Source organism: Amblyomma maculatum, chromosome 1 (assembly GCF_055883805.1).
Source record: "Amblyomma maculatum isolate TAMU_Amacu chromosome 1, ASM5588380v1, whole genome shotgun sequence".
NCBI lineage: Eukaryota > Metazoa > Arthropoda > Arachnida > Ixodida > Ixodidae > Amblyomma > Amblyomma maculatum.
In genome coordinates this window covers 266,813,270-266,828,988 of record NC_139344.1, presented here as the reverse complement: position 1 = coordinate 266,828,988, position 15,719 = coordinate 266,813,270, and the positions used below count along the sequence as shown (strand labels likewise).

Below are 15,719 nucleotides of genomic sequence, written 5' to 3'. Positions count from 1 at the left end.
CACCATCTGGGATCAAGATCAGAGTCCTGAAGGAGTATTAAAGGAAGGCCTGAAACCTCCCTTCTATTGTCTGGTTTCCAGGCGGGCAGACAATGTCCTGAAGTGAAATGCTGTGAAGGGCTCCTGTCTTCTTGAGGGAAGTGAACAACATACACATTTCCGCGTTCTACACTGGAAAGCACATAATATAATGTTCTATGTTCCCGCTCACAGCTTATGTGGAACACAGCAGAAAAAATGGCAGGTATGCATCCACGCGGGAGTACAAGCAGAGCCTACGTAATGCGATGCCTTAAAGTGGCTTGCGATCTTTTAGTCCTTTCGTCACACATGGCTTGTGGGGCGAACTTCACTGGGTACTGAAATGGTTAAACACCGTTTCACTGAAGAGCCTCCTGACATCTTGAGGGAGCGCGGCATAAGGAAAGCATTACTTCTGCGCAGTTTTCATCCATGAGACAAATTGGATATGTGTGCACGTCGCCTGACTTCAGACACACACAGTGACAAATAAAGCTGCATAACGGCCTGCATGACCGGACATATGAAGTCCTGCACAATTCCGTTCAGTTACAACATACGCTTTAACTGTTCATCTTTGCGGCTCTGATGCATGCGGTACGTTTCACAAACGAAGTAATAATGAAGTCAGAATGTGCATCGCACTCAAGAATCTTGCAGTTGCATTACTGCAATGCTTACCACTGCAGTAGCGTCAGTGAGCTATGAACGGTGACGAACAGCGTCAGTTCTCTTATTACGCCTAAATTGTTATTTGTTGTCGCTGCTGAGTTTTTGTGGGCATCAACCTAATCACCTGCGAGAGATAAAATTCCCCCTCAGTGTATCAGCCGCATATACGTGCACGTGACATAAAGACGTATATGCGGTGTTGTGGCTTAAGTTGTTCGAAATCGTAAAGCGCTTCAGTGGCACTTGCTCTTGAAAGTACGCTTCCGCGATTCCCTCAACGCCAAACAAACCCGCGCCCAGGTATAACAAGACAATATCAGCTACAGGGACGCGGGTGGTCATGAGGGATCTAGGATGACTCATATAAGATAAGCGATCGCAAGACTAGAATTTTCGAGTCTCGGCTGCCGGTTCCAACCAGTGACCGTACCATTTCGCGCGCGGTGGCACGCAGGCGGTCCTGGAGCGTGCGAGAGCTTGGTGCGTGCCCTGGGTCCCGATGCGCGGTCGCTGCGGCCCTACCTGCAGCGGCACCTGGCCGTGCCCGGTGTTGCCATGCGCGAGGACCTGTTCGAGTGCCTGCTGGAAGAGCTGCCCCGCTGGCCGGCCGCGCAGCTGGGCGCCGACCTGGGCCGCGTCGCCCAGCTCGCCGAGCGGGCGCCCCCCGCCGACGGGCCAGCGCAAGCGCAGATGCTGCGGCTCTTGTGGGCGGCGCCTGCGAAGCGGCTCCCCGGGGACGTGGCTCGACGCGCCAGGGCCGCGGGCCGCGCGCTGCTGGGCAGGGCAACCCTGCCTGAGCCTGTGGTGCGCCGCTACGAGGCCCTATTCGAGGACCAGTCATCCGAGGCCCGCGCCGTGGCCCGCCTGCTGGCCGAGCACGCGTTCGACTGCCGCCGCGCGCCGCCCGGAGACACGGAGCTGGACCGACTACCAGCCCCGTCGGCTCGCCACGCGCTCATCATCCTGAGCCATTTCGCGCGAGCGCGCTCCTGCGCCGGTTCGACGCTGCTACCCACGGGCCCGAGTGACGAGGCGGCGGCCATCCTGTGGCAGGCCCCGTCTCTCTTCGACCATGGTTACCCCAAGTCGCTGGGCATGCAGGAGTCCGAGGCGGCCGACTACTCGCGGGCGCGCACAATCGAGAAAGAACGCGCCTACAACGACATGTTGCGCTTCGTGCGAGAGTCGATGCGCAACGCTAGCCTATCGTCGCTCTCCATCGAGCTGTTGCTCAAGATCGGCATCGACGTGGCCACCAACTGCAGACCGCCGGGCAGCACTGTGGCGCTCCTGCGCGGCATTATCACAGAGCTGCAACGCCGCGGGGGAATCAGCCCGGAGAACAACCGAGTGTTCAGCCACGTTCTCAACTCGTTCCAACGCCAGAAAAACTGCACCAAGGTGAGCATCAGGGACCTGATCAACGCGCACGACTACCTCGTTCCCCAGCTGCTGGAAGACTTCCAAAAGAGCGTCCTCTTCGAGTCCCCGAGCGTTCGTGCCTACCTCGTAACGGAGCTCAGCATTTATGCAAAGATGGCACGCCAGATTCCCGCCGAACGCAGGGTTGCTCTGCTAGGTGTCGCCACCGCGCTGCTCACAATCAGCTGGCCGCCGGGAAGAGTCCTCGATTTGCTGATCGACAGTGCATCCCTCCTCCAGTTCGGCAGTGTCAGTCGGCAAATGGCTCGTAAAATGATACCGGCATTGCTTCGAATTCACACCAGGCCTTACTATGAATGGCTAACCCCCAAGAGAAAATCTTACCTATATTTGACGCTGCTGCGGTTGATCGAACAGCTGGATAAAATGGATGAAAGTATCCTTGTAGCCATAGAAACCGTAGTCGCGAGCCCATGTGAAAAGCTGAACCTTGTCAGCGTCTTGTTCCGCATGCTTGAGACTCCTACTGTGAGCAGTAAAGCTTTCTCATACATTGAATGCCTCATACTCTACTTGCTAAAAGTGCCACGGTGGTTCAAGATTGACTGGAGCGTCATAATCATACCACCAGCACCAAAAGGCCCGTGTCATCCTCAGACCTGGCACACCACAACCGGCACGCCTGCCCTATCTGTTCAAACTACACCTACAGAGGCCATGACAGCAACGCCATCCACTTCAATAGAAGAAACTACCACGCCAGGACGCCAGATGACAACCAAGAAGACAACATCGTACAGCACTACTACGCCAGGATCGACAACTACAGAAGTAGAAACAACAACAGGAACGGGAACGGAAACGCCATCGGCTCCTTCTTTTGGCCCAACAACGTCTAAAGAAACTACCACAGGGACACCTTCGAATGAAATATCGACTTATGAAACGACAGGAACTCCGACCGGGCGCACAGAAAGTACAGTGACGGCTTCTGGCACAGTAACACCTAGGAGCACAGAAACGTCAACGACAGCTTCAAACACGGTATCTACGACTGAATTATCAACGACAACCACGTCAAGAACACAGACCATCACTGAAACACCATCTGAGGAAACCACAACATCCACTTCCACGAGTTCGGAAACGCCAACCACTACAGTAATGACTGCCACTACTACGGAGCAGTCAGTGTCGCAAACACCATCAACAGAAACAACTGGTTTCACAACTACTGAGGTTCCAGGAGTATCCACATCAATCGAAACAAGCACTGCAACCAAATCTACGTTTACGACGACGTTCACAGAACGTACAGGCACTCCAACGGAGCTTTCAAGCGAAACACCGACAATGACTCCGTCGATCGCGACTACCACCACGTCTGGTTCAACAACTTCGACCGAAACACCTTCAGCAAGTGAGTCGACTGAGACGACGACATTCACGGCTTTTACATCCACAAAGATAACGACAGAAACACCCTCTGCGACTCAGTCAACGCGGACAACTTTCAAAGAATCGATACCGACAACTTCGTACGAAACCACAACTTCAACTACTACAACGGCCGAGACTCCAACGGCTACACCCTCTTTTGGGACCACCACATCTACCGAAACCACCTTTATTACAACAACCGAGACTCCCACGGGTACTCCTTCCAGTTGGTCACCAACATCATCTGTTGGCACAACAACTGAGACTGTGAGGGAAACGCCTTCAACTGGGACAACACCTACGGAATCAAGTACAGGCTTTACTGAAACACCATCAGGTACTCACACGACAGCCACGACCACCACGACAGGCTACACTTCGAGATCAACAGCCACGTGGACGCCAACGGAGACCCCCTCTGAAAGCTCCTCGAGGACTACGACTTCAACATCTACCGAGACTCCGTCAGAAACATACTCGACTGCAACAACCACTTCCTTGTCAACGGAGACGCCTTCCGAAAGGTACTCGACGGTAACGACATCGACAATTCAGACGCCCTCAGAAGGTTACTCGACATCAACCACGACTTCTACCTCAACTGAAACACCTTCCGGGAGTTACTCGACAGAAACGACGACTGCTACATCGATACAGACTCCGTCCGAAGTTTATTCAACACTTACGACAACCTCCGCATCATCCCAGACTCCATCCGAAGGTTATTCCACAACCACAACAACTTCGACAGGATCCAGTGAGACGCCAATTGAAACTACAAGTTCCACATCAACGTACGGCACCACAACGGAGACACCCGCAGGAACACCTTCAATCGAGACGACAACGACGACCACATTTATTAAAACATCAACAGAAACACCATCAGCGAAGGTATCCACCACGGGTACAACGTCGACTGGAACGCCGACGGGAAGTTTAGCGACGACCACTACACCAGGCCAAGTGACATCAACGCCGACACAGGCTGTTTACACTACGACAGAAACGTCGACCAGTGTGACGTACCCGCAGCAGCCTACGGCGCCGGCTCAGCCAGAAAACCGGGAGAATGACACCACAACACCTACCGGTTTCCGAAGCACCATTGTAACTACAGACAACATACTGTCGATGGGCACTACGGTCGTGACGCTTCCCACTCCGACTCCTGCACGAAAGGTGTTTACGGTTCCATCATTCCCCGAAAGTGCTACAGTGAAGTTTAACATTGAGAAAATATCGCACCACATAACCCACACGAATGAGTCTACCACTAATATACTGGCCATCATAGAGAGCATTACCAATATGTCACATCCAACAGATATTACAATGATGATCGAAGGGGCACACAATATTACAATAGGTCATCCTGATATTGAGCGGGCGGTGGATGAGAAGCTTATTCAAATCATTGTTGAAGCTTTGACGGCGGAACAACTTCAAGGAATAGTTACTGATAGAACCGAGCGGCTAGTAATGGAACTGTACAGAATAATCAAAACTGGAGTCAGAATTCGTCTAGACATCCTAAAAACCATTCTCACTTTAAAGATGACGGCTACGCTTCGAGAAAATATAATTTCCATCCTAGTCAACAAAACGTACCGCGGACCAACGGAGGAAGTTCACAAGGTTTTGGAGATACTGCTTCCGTACTTAGCTGTGCACCATGTTTCTACGCTCACAACGAAGGAATTCATTCATCTGCTTATTCAATATGTCCAAACAACTAACAGAAGCAACATTGACGGCGACCTGAGACATTTCCTGATCGAAATAATAGAAGAGCTTACAAGAAATCCCAAGATTCCAGACAAGCCAAAACAACGTCTGATTGCCGTGCTTAAGATTCTTTTGAAGGAGGTACCTGTACCGCGCACAAATTTTGCTGAAGTTCGAAGGTACCTCCAAAATCCAAAGGCCCCCATACCGCTCACGCTTCTGCTCTCGATAAAACCAAACCCGCGCGGAACTGCACCGGGTTCTCCAGAGACGATTCAGATTTTGGCGTCTGTTGTGAAACAGTCAGCTGGGAACCCTGTAGTGGTTGGAAACGTTGTCTCTTTGCTTCTCAGGCTACTCAGCACCAACAACGTCCCGAGAATGCAGATTGGGCCGCTGCTAACGAGCCTCAACAAAATCGTCCACCGAAGAGACCTCATTGCACCTCACCTCAGGATAGTTGCTCTCACAGATTGCCTGACTCTCTATGGCAACGAAGGCTTCCAATATTTGTCTCCTACCGCCCGCTCCACGGTGCTGACTACCCTGGTTTCTTTGTTGAATGGGCGAGTCGATGACTACCTTGTGACTAGGCTGCTCAATTTCAAGTGGCCCAATCTTAAACCACGAAAGACATTTGATACCCTACGTAGAGACGTGATTAGCGTGAAACCCAATGGCCCCATTGAAGGCTTGACCGCAGTAAACCAGATTTTGCTCGTGCTAGGGTTACTCGCTCCTGGCAACGGCTCTTTGCCGGAAGACCTCCGCAATATTGCTGTAAAGCTCAACTCTCACCCGCCTGAACAGCCGAAATACCCACGCTCTATACAGTACATAATCGCCAGCCTACTTAAGAAGAAACCTGTGCAATTTACAGACATCCCGAAAAGTGGTATGACACCGTTGTCGTACGTCCACTGGCCGACGTATGAGCTGCCTCCCGACTTGGTCGATAATATTGCAAAAGAAGTCGAAGATCGCGACTATAAGATTACCCATCTTACAAAAGAGCTGTCATTCGACCTCGTATCGCCTGCTCTAGATCCCACCGTCCGAGGCAACCTGCTCGTGGAAGCCATGCGCTTGCTCACCACTGACCAAATGACCGTGACGCTAGCACAGCAGCTTCTTCGCGCCATCCACGCCGCAGTTACACTTGTTCCTTCGCTGTGGCCGAGAAACAGCGTGCTACTTCTCCAGGACATTCCGACAGTCATAACAAGGCCAATCATTCGATCACTGCCACCTGTGCAGACTGCTATACTTCCGTCACTGCTGCACCACATGATAAACAGGGCTCAGCGTATACCAAAGCCCATCCTCGAAACTCTCATCAAGTTTGCACCAAGCCAGGAGTATGCCACAGAGATCGTTACAGACATCATAGCAGCGTTGCTCAAGAGCAGAAGCGTCCCAGAGCTGGCCGACCTCAGCATGAAGCTGGTCAAAATGCTGGACGAAAGAGCCGGGAGCAGCTCGTTGCCCATAAAAGATGTGGCAGACCTCTTGACGCAACTGCGGGATCGACTTTCCCGCACCTCTAGGGACAGGCCCGAGTTGAAGGCGGTCATTAAGTACACCATCCAAGTGCTACGCAGGCTGCAAAGCGAGCCTCTGAGTGCACTGCGAAACCTCAAAAAATACCTAAGAACACTGCCGGGGCCTGCGCCCGTTGAGTTGATGCGCAGCATATTCGAAGATTTCCCGAGCTGGACGCCAAACGATCTTCAGATGGTTGTCGGCCTGGTCAGGGACGCACTTGCTACAGCCAGACGGCGAGAGCCGCAAGTTGTCGGCAGTGTCGCCATCGTGGCCATGCGCCTGCTTCGCCTCTACAACTACACTGACGGCACCGAGAAGGCCCTCGTGAAGGTGATAGACCAGGTGCGCGACAGCGTTATCCCGCAGCCCCTGAAGCTGGTACTGGTCAACGACATCCTCTTCGTGCTCGCCACCAAGGTGACGCAGAAGTCCGAAAGCCACGTAAACGTTCAAACGCTGCTGCGGCTGCTGGATGCCGTGCTGCGCAGTGGAGACCTGCCGACGAGGAGTACGGCGAGCGTCGAGAGCCACTTCATCAAAGCAGTAGCCGCCTTTGTGGACAATAAGTTTGCGCTCCGCAAGGTGACGCGCGAGCTACGGGTGCGCCTCGCCGACCTGCTGCGACGGCTTGACCTGCAGCACATGATCCCCATGGAAATCCTCGGCAAGATCGACAAGCAGCTCCGCAAGGAGATGTGGACCGTGATACGAAAGGTGCACACCACCACCGAGGAGCGTTCCATCACGCAGTTCCTTCAGTACCTCAAGACAGCGCACCGGGACGAGATTGTGCGCATGGACGAGAGTAGCATGCGCAACTTGCCCAAGGTGATGCTGCCGCTGCCGCCGCGCGCGCTCAGCAACGTCATCGCCGGCGTAGAGGACGTGCTGCGGCTCAACCACGAAATAATCCACCGCGACCTGGCCCGGCAGCTGCTCACAATTGTACAGACGGCCATCAGCAGCCCCATGTTTCCGGCAACGCTGCTGCCGCGCAGCAAGAGCGTGATGGACGCGCTCAAGCGGGACATCCGGCACGAAAGCGCCAGGGGCGGCCTCTACCCACCCGCCATGTAAAGACTGCCGACCGACGACGGGTGCTTGCCGCGCAATAAAGCCTTCAGAGTGTGCCACAACCATGTGCTTCTAGGGCTGGAGCCAACAATTCGGTGCAGTACGGGTGTTTCATAACGGCGCGCACGGTAGGGGACAAACTTTGCTTCAGAAGACGGTTTAAAACAAATATCACTGCTGTCCATCAAGCACTTGTGTGTATCGCGCCTACCCAAAAGAAGAAGAAAAAAGCCTAATCACTGATAACGCTGATTCTTGAAACAAGGAATAACTTTTACCTTTGCTCTGGCTGCGTAGTCCTAATTTTCCCGCACTATACCACTGTGGCATCCACGGGCAGTGGAGTGGAGAGTCGGATCCTGACGTCTTCGCCCCTGTCATTCGTGGACGTGCCGTGCACTGACTGCTCGGCTCCGGCGCTTTGCCGCCTCGTGTTTGCGTACGCCTTACTACGTCGCTTCCGCACTCACGAGAGGCTGCAACATTTCCAAATCGTGCTAGCTTTCCTTCCCACGTCCACTTGCACGACCACAGACGCCCATTACAATGTCCTTACCATACCTGAACAAGAGTGCAGTTTGCCAGCGTTGCAATCAAAACATATTTATGAGTTACACACAAACACACACGCAAAAAAAAAACTTTTTTTTCGCAGCCGTATAGGCCCAACACTTCTTTCCCTATTACATTTCTCGATCCTGCGATATAAAGATGTCTATCTGCATTCATAAACATGCAGCAGTGTTACTAAACATATTTAGTCAAATGCATGCGCCGCAGAATACGTACTATGTACGTTGGAGTTAGTAATTCCAGCAAATTTGATATCGTGATAATACGAAATTATACTAAGGCACTTGAGAAAAAACGTCGCAACGTTAGTGCACAGAAAAGGGATGCGGGAGAATAAAATTAAATCAATCCGTTTCTATACTTTTAACCGCAGCGAAAGATATTTTTGCTCCGGCCATCACAAAGGCCGACTTGTCTGTTGTACTTCTCAGCCGTTCCGTATATACCTTCTTTTTTTTTTTCTGAATCTCGTCCATGATCTCCGCAAAGCACCTTCCGTCCGATGGGGACACGGGTTTTTAAGAGCCTGAGTAACGCGCATGCTGTGGCTATGGTACTCTTCACCAGCTTATACCGGTTTCCATTGGGCGAACAGGAGCAAGAGCAACGAGCAGCCAGAGCAGCGTACGAAAGCACTGGGGACGCGCGTTCTCGACTCCCCTATACAGGGTTTTGAATATTTGGGGGCTGGGATTTAAAACATTCCTATGCAAAATATACTACACCATTCGAGCTGAAATAACGTTCACAAAGTAGCAAAATATCGTCTACGTTATCTGATAAGTGATTAAACATCGGTACTTGCCTAGATTTTCCGAAATCGAGAAAAAAACTGCTCTCGGCGGCGTGCACAATTTTCGCAGAAGAGAGTCGAAAAGCTATTTTAACATGGTGCGTTATCTGTCGGACAGCGAGGCAAGCGCGCCAACGGCCGGGATGGAGCTTGTCTCACTGCTCGACAGATGACGCATCATGTTAAAATAGCTTGCCGACTCTCTTCTGCGAAAATTGTGCACGCCGCCGAGAGCAGTTTTTCCTCGATTTCGGAAAATCTAGGCAAGTACCGATGTTGAATCACTTATCAGATAACGTAGACTATATTTTGCTACTTTGTGAACGTTATTTCAGCTCGAATGGGTTAGTAGATTTTGCATAGGAATGTTTTAAATCCCAGCCCCCAAATATTCAAGACCCGATAGAACATTCACGCTGCTCGGAGAGCAGCGTACCGAGGCGGAGCGCGTGACGTCAGGCGTCATGTGATCAAACTTTTCCCGCGCTTGCGTTGCCCGTATCTGCTGGCCGAACGCTACCGCTGCTGTGTTCCGACCGTCCTGCCCGGGCTCCGGGCGGCGAATAACCAGAAGAACGGCCGTTCCCGAGGGAGAGAGCGCGCGCGTTCTCCCTTGAGACCGACCGTGCCAGAAGTGACATCAAAAAGGTCACGTGACTTCCTCCGTTCTCCCTGTACTTCGCCGCTGGCGACTGAGCACCGAGGACTGCTCTCGGCTGCTCCCGGGACCCCAAAAGCGCGCCTCCTCTGCCAATGGAACACAACGCTACTGCTCCCGTTCGACCACTGGTAGGCGCTGAAACTCGCGAGAGCACTTTTAGTGCAGCTAAAAGTGCTCCTGTTCGCCCAATGGAAACCGGTATTGAGCAGAATCATTCTCAAGGATGCATTTTGGCCTCCCCAGCATATGAGCACACGGATCGTATAGGTCGAGGTTTATGTGGTTTAAGCTGCCCTTTGGTATCTCTTCAAGCGCAAAGTGAAGGCCACTGTGTGCATCTTCTAACATTGTATAAACATTTTATCTCTGACACTTAAAGACATTCGTTTTTCTTTGCGCCCTTCGAGCAAGAAAACGATATGCGGCCTTTTCTCAGCTGCCATATCGAACGCTATAGGGTGAAAAACAGCCGGATGGTGAACAACCAGATATATATGGCACACATTGCATCTTTCGAGGACAAGCAAGCGCACCGTAAACACTCTTTTTTTTTTTCTCCCCTCTTCGCTGCAGTTTTGCGGTTTTCAGCAGAACACTCATTTGTGAATGAGCTTCAGACATTAGGTGCTCGAGAGTGAGGTAGCCAGAAGACAGGAACAATCCATTCAAGAAATGTTTCCTTTTTCAGGAACTTTGAGCAGCAAAATGCTTAGAACAGGAAATTCTTACAAGGTTTCAGGAAATTTGAAGGCCCAAATTTGTGTCACTCTCCCAAACATCTAAAGTTTTCTACCTGCTTTAGAGAAAAAGGACATGGAATATAGATTATTGGGTCTATACGAGAGAATTTTCGCTTACAAGGTGCAACATATATTCCTTATATTTATCCATACCGCAGACCTTGTACAGGTTAAAGCAGGGTGACAAAATATAATACAACTTAAACAATACATCAATCAGTGAAAACACGTAACAGCAAATCACACCAATCTTTTACAGTGCGGATAAAAAATGAAAACTTGAATACATTGAACGATACTGATAGGATGAAGGATCAATAGCTAGATTTGTACTAAAAAGCGTGAAAAGTAAATTGTAAGTTTTTCCTTCGCTGTTCACGAAGTTCAATGCCGTTGTACTACCTTATTTGCTAGGGAGAGCCGTACTGAGAGTATTTTGAATAGATAAATCGCACAGTTTTGCTCTGTACCCTTTCGAGACATTTAATGTTTTGTTCAGTAAACAGGTCCCAAACGAAGCATGCATATTCAAGTTTAGTTCTAATTAGTTAATAATAAGGCAGCAACTCTATGTGAGGGGGAGAGTTTTTAAGTTTATGCCGTCAAAATTTTCTGAGATCACTGCAGAATCTGCACTGAAGAAATGCGTAAACCTGAGCGTTGCTGTGTTGTCGGTTAGATGTGTCAGCCGGATTCCGCGAGTGACAGATACTGCGCCTTTTCTTTCCTGTAAACCAATTATAGAACGCCAGTGAACTTTGATGCGTTCAAAGGAACGCTAGTTTTGTTCGACGAGGAGCGAGCGACGTATTGTCTGCAGCAGCAACGCTCAGACTTTCGCACTTCTGCACTAAAAATTTTGCAGTGCTCTCGGAATTTTTCAGACTGCAGTTGGTTGATTACCTCTCTTTAGACACTTTCTAACCATTCCCACCCATTTGTGCACGCAAATCACGCACTTTCCTGCTCGTTCACGTTCAATTACATTTCAAATTTCCCACCACCAAAAGTTAGGCGTATGTCACCGGAAATCGGGTATTACGTGACCTCCTTTGGACATCGACATTACTCCTCCCGGCTATTTCGACGTCTGATTGAATTAATTGGTTCTAATAAACTAATTAACCCATGTGCACCTCATTATTTCCCATACGAAATGTTTTGATCTGCTCTGTCTGAAGCAACCATTCTTTTTCTTATAAACTCATTCATTCGAACGTAATCGTGCGGACAAGCTCGTGATGACACGAAACCGCAAACATAGCCGTACAATGCTTGCGCATTAAAAATGCAATTTACGCAAGGCCGAAGAACAGATGTTATCTATGTGCCAATTCCGTGATAAACTATTAGCAACTGCGACACACAAATGCTCATATTTTGTTTCTTCCTGGAAACGCGACGGACCTAATGTGCAAGTAAAGTATAGTGGAGCTTTTTGACGAAGAAGAAGGACCGTCGCTTCACTATTAAGACGACTTCCCCGAATTTTTCAACAATAAAAAATTATAGCAAAAGAAGCATTTAAATCTATTTTACCGACATCTGGAAAAGAAAAAGTGCAGTGAGAAAAAAAAGGGGGAGGGAGGGGGGCGGTTCTTTAGTTCTCATATAATTAATGTGTCATATGCAGGCCAGCTGGCATATGAGATAGTAACTGATGCTAATTTTACGGCACAAAACTGAAACCAGTAGAAACTCTGAGAAGAAGAAGAATTGAAATGAATGCAAGGCTTGCGACCAGCAACTAACGCAGAGGCAAATGCGTTTTCTGTCTGATTAATTAAGCAAGCGAACTATACGAGCCAAGTTTTGACCATGTTGAAAGGCCACCCTCTTTTGGCACGGAATCGTACCCAGGCAGCACATTAAGATGCCACAAAGCGCCTCATACTTTTTGCTTGCTACAGCGTGGCCCTGTACAAATTGCGTCGTCAGTTTATACATCTAAGAGCGCACATCCTCGAAGTGATTTGCGTCCGCATCATGGTATCAGGATGGCCAGTGTCATGTAGTATCATATTTATCTCGTGACACGATCATCACAGTGATGACAGTTGCAGCACCGAAACGCTACTTGAGCAATGCGCCGCTCCTGCACAATACAGATTATTTCAGTCGGACAGATAATTTTCTGTCTGTATTTATCCTTGGCTACGTGTTTTCGGTGCTTACATGTTTGAGTTTATTCTCTCGTTCAACGCCCCCTACATTTTCCACTGCGGTGGCTCAGTAGCACCGCTCCTCGTGGGCCTGACACGGTCGCTGCATTTCAATGGAGGCGAAATGCAACGACCATTGTGCGCTAGTCATTTCCGGGGATCTAAAAGCAGCCCGGTCAAGCAAAAATATTTCACAGATTTCCACGGCGACGCCCCTGATAAATTACCCAGTGCTGCTTAGGCCCGTAAAATCCCCACCGAAAAAGCAAGGCGCCCATGTGCTGTGCCATGTCAGCGCACGTTAAATCTTTCAGCGTACAGTATCTACTTGCTTGAAAGGCGCATTGGTCGTGCAATGGTCTCTGTTTTTCAAATGTGGGACTCATCCAAACAGGAGACAAAGAATTTTGCTCTAAAAGTATCAGCAAGAATCGCATTCCTGAAAAGGCATGGCCTTCATGAGCTCGGAAGTACTTTGAGCTACATAAGCTACAGAGAATTAGCCTTCGTTCCTATGAAGAAGAAATTTATAACGTTAAAGTAGGGCTTCAACAATTTATTGCCCGCCGCGGTGGTGAAGTGGTTAAGGCGCTCGACTACTGTTCCCAAGGACGCGGGATCGAATCCCGGCCGTGGAAGCCGCTTTTAGATGGAAGTGAAAAGTAAGGCGCCCGTGTGCTGTGCGATGTCAGTGCACGTTAAAGAACCCCAGGTGGTCAAAATTTCCGGAGTCCTCCACTACAGCGTCTCTCACAGCATGAGCCGCTCTGCGACGTTAAACCCTGTTAATCAAGCCAAATCGAAATCCTCATCTGGTACTCATCTGCTGATCATCAGGAAGCAATGAAAAGCAGCACAAATTCGGGCTTGGCCGGGTTTTTTGTCGATAGGCATGGTTACATGATTCTTAATCACTGCGCGGAAACAGACGAAAGAGAAAGGAATACGTTGTGCCCAGCGCCGCATATTGTCTGCTTGTTTGCCTTAAGAGAGGGAAATGCGGGTTTGTGATCCTTAAATAATGCGCACGCGCACGCGAAGGTGTCGACAAAAAGACAGCGCTGCCAGGATCGCGTCAACGCACTTCGGTCACTGGAAAGATTTGAGAAGCTGACCATGCTTCGGTCATCGCTCGGATGCCTTGCCTTTTGTCTCCGGCTGTAGGACCATTTTGTTGCACGATTGGTGAGCTGCGGTGCCGAAATTTTCAATACGTGGGCATTTGGGGTCATAGGGCGGAAAAACGTCGGCAGAAAGTGTCTGCTAAAAAATGTGTGTCCGCAGAAGGTGTCCGCAGGTGTCCGCAGAAGGTGTCCGCAGATTGACAAAATCGATGACGAGGTAATAGATGATAGTACGAATTGTACACAGATAATTACTTTGTAACTGACTATGACCAACACAGTGGTTCCTTCCGAATTCCCTCAAAATTTAACCCTCTGGACCCCCAAAATTTGACTTCGTCCGAATTTGACCAAAAACTAGTGTCCAACCTAATTTTACTATGGCCAACTCAGTGGTGCCTTCAAAATTCAGGCGCGCCAGCCCCAAAATTTCATTCCATCCGAATTCGAACAAAATTAGTGTCCAGCAGTTTGAAGTCATTTATTCGGGCAAGTTAATGGTTAAGAATTCTCGACGCGTGAGCGGCACGTGACCCTAAAAATTCTTGCTTGTATGGAACATTGTTATAATACCTTATCGCAGGGAAAACCGCTAGCTATACATACAGTTCGGAGCAGAATGATAAAAGCTGATGCTAAACATTGCTTGGCAACTCAGCAAGGTTACATGACAATTGTAATAACTTGAGAAAAAAACTGGGTGTTTGCGTGAGATAAGAGCACTACACGGCCTCATTCTCAAATCCCGAGTCCGACTCAGGCCTATGACTTCAAGCCAGGGCCAGGAGTTGGGCCTGGAGAGCTCGGGCTGGAGAGCTCGGTACTTGAAAAAAAAAAAAAAAAATTAGTTGTGGTTTAGCTCTGGTTAACCATAGTTAAATTGCGAAAGCAACGGCGGGAGCTTCTTTTGCCTGCTACATTATTCCCCTATCACGCACTATCAGTGTAAGGTGCTACATTATTGGGGACACTTCAGCTCATCCTTTAAGGGCGTGACGTGAGAGCGTAAGCTACCGCAGCCCACATATAAAGTAACGATTCAACCAAGCCGTATGGACGTGCCTGCGTGTCGTAGGGGTAAAGAGAATGTAAACGGTTCTGGCAGGATGATTCTGACATCACCCTCCCGTATGAAAAGAGCGACCCGAGTTGGCAGCTTCTGCCCGTGGCATAGGGGTAACGTGAATTCAAAGTCATGGCAGGCTTATGGAGCAGGGAGGTTCGCGGGCCATGGACCACGCGACGAGCGGTTAGACCTGGCGTAGTATTTTTTTCGTGCTTTCGCAAAAAAAATAAAAAAAAAATAAAAAAGCTTCTGACAAAGGCGCTCAAATCACAATAGCCACTGAAAACATTGCTCTGGTAAACACAAAAAGAAGAGCAGGTAAGGCGGGCTCGCCCGCTCGGCTGTAAAAAGCGGTTCAAGGTCCTAACCAATAGGGCTATACATTATTCTAAACCTCGCTATTAAATCCCTGCCGCGGTGGCCGCTTTTCGATGAAGTCGAAAAGCAAGGCGCCCGTGTGCTGTGCGATGTCAGTGCACGTTAAAGAAGCCCCGGTCGTCAAAATTTCCGTAGTCTTCCACTACAGCGTCTCTCATATAGCCCGAGTCGCTTTCGGATGTTATACCCCACAAACTAACCAATAAAACGCTTCACTGCGCGCGAAAAACCAGGTTGTGTTAGCGGCCGTAGTGACCGTGCTTCAATAGAGACTAAAAGCAAAAGTATGCGGACACGAAGTGGCATAAACCGACATGCTCTTCCCATAGAGAAGATACAGATTCGTATTCGGAGGAGCG

At 49.6% G+C, this 15,719-nt stretch overlaps 1 protein-coding gene across 1 annotated transcript; it reads left to right on the top strand.

The window, feature by feature from the left end:
- Positions 1-237: 237 nt before the first annotated feature.
- LOC146206475 (uncharacterized) lies at positions 238-7,866 on the top strand. The gene is made up of 2 exons (XM_084609444.1): positions 238-244; positions 1,148-7,866. Exons 1-2 carry the CDS (start codon positions 238-240, stop codon positions 7,864-7,866), a joined length of 6,726 nt encoding a protein of 2,241 aa, XP_084465570.1.
- Positions 7,867-15,719: the final 7,853 nt, after the last annotated feature.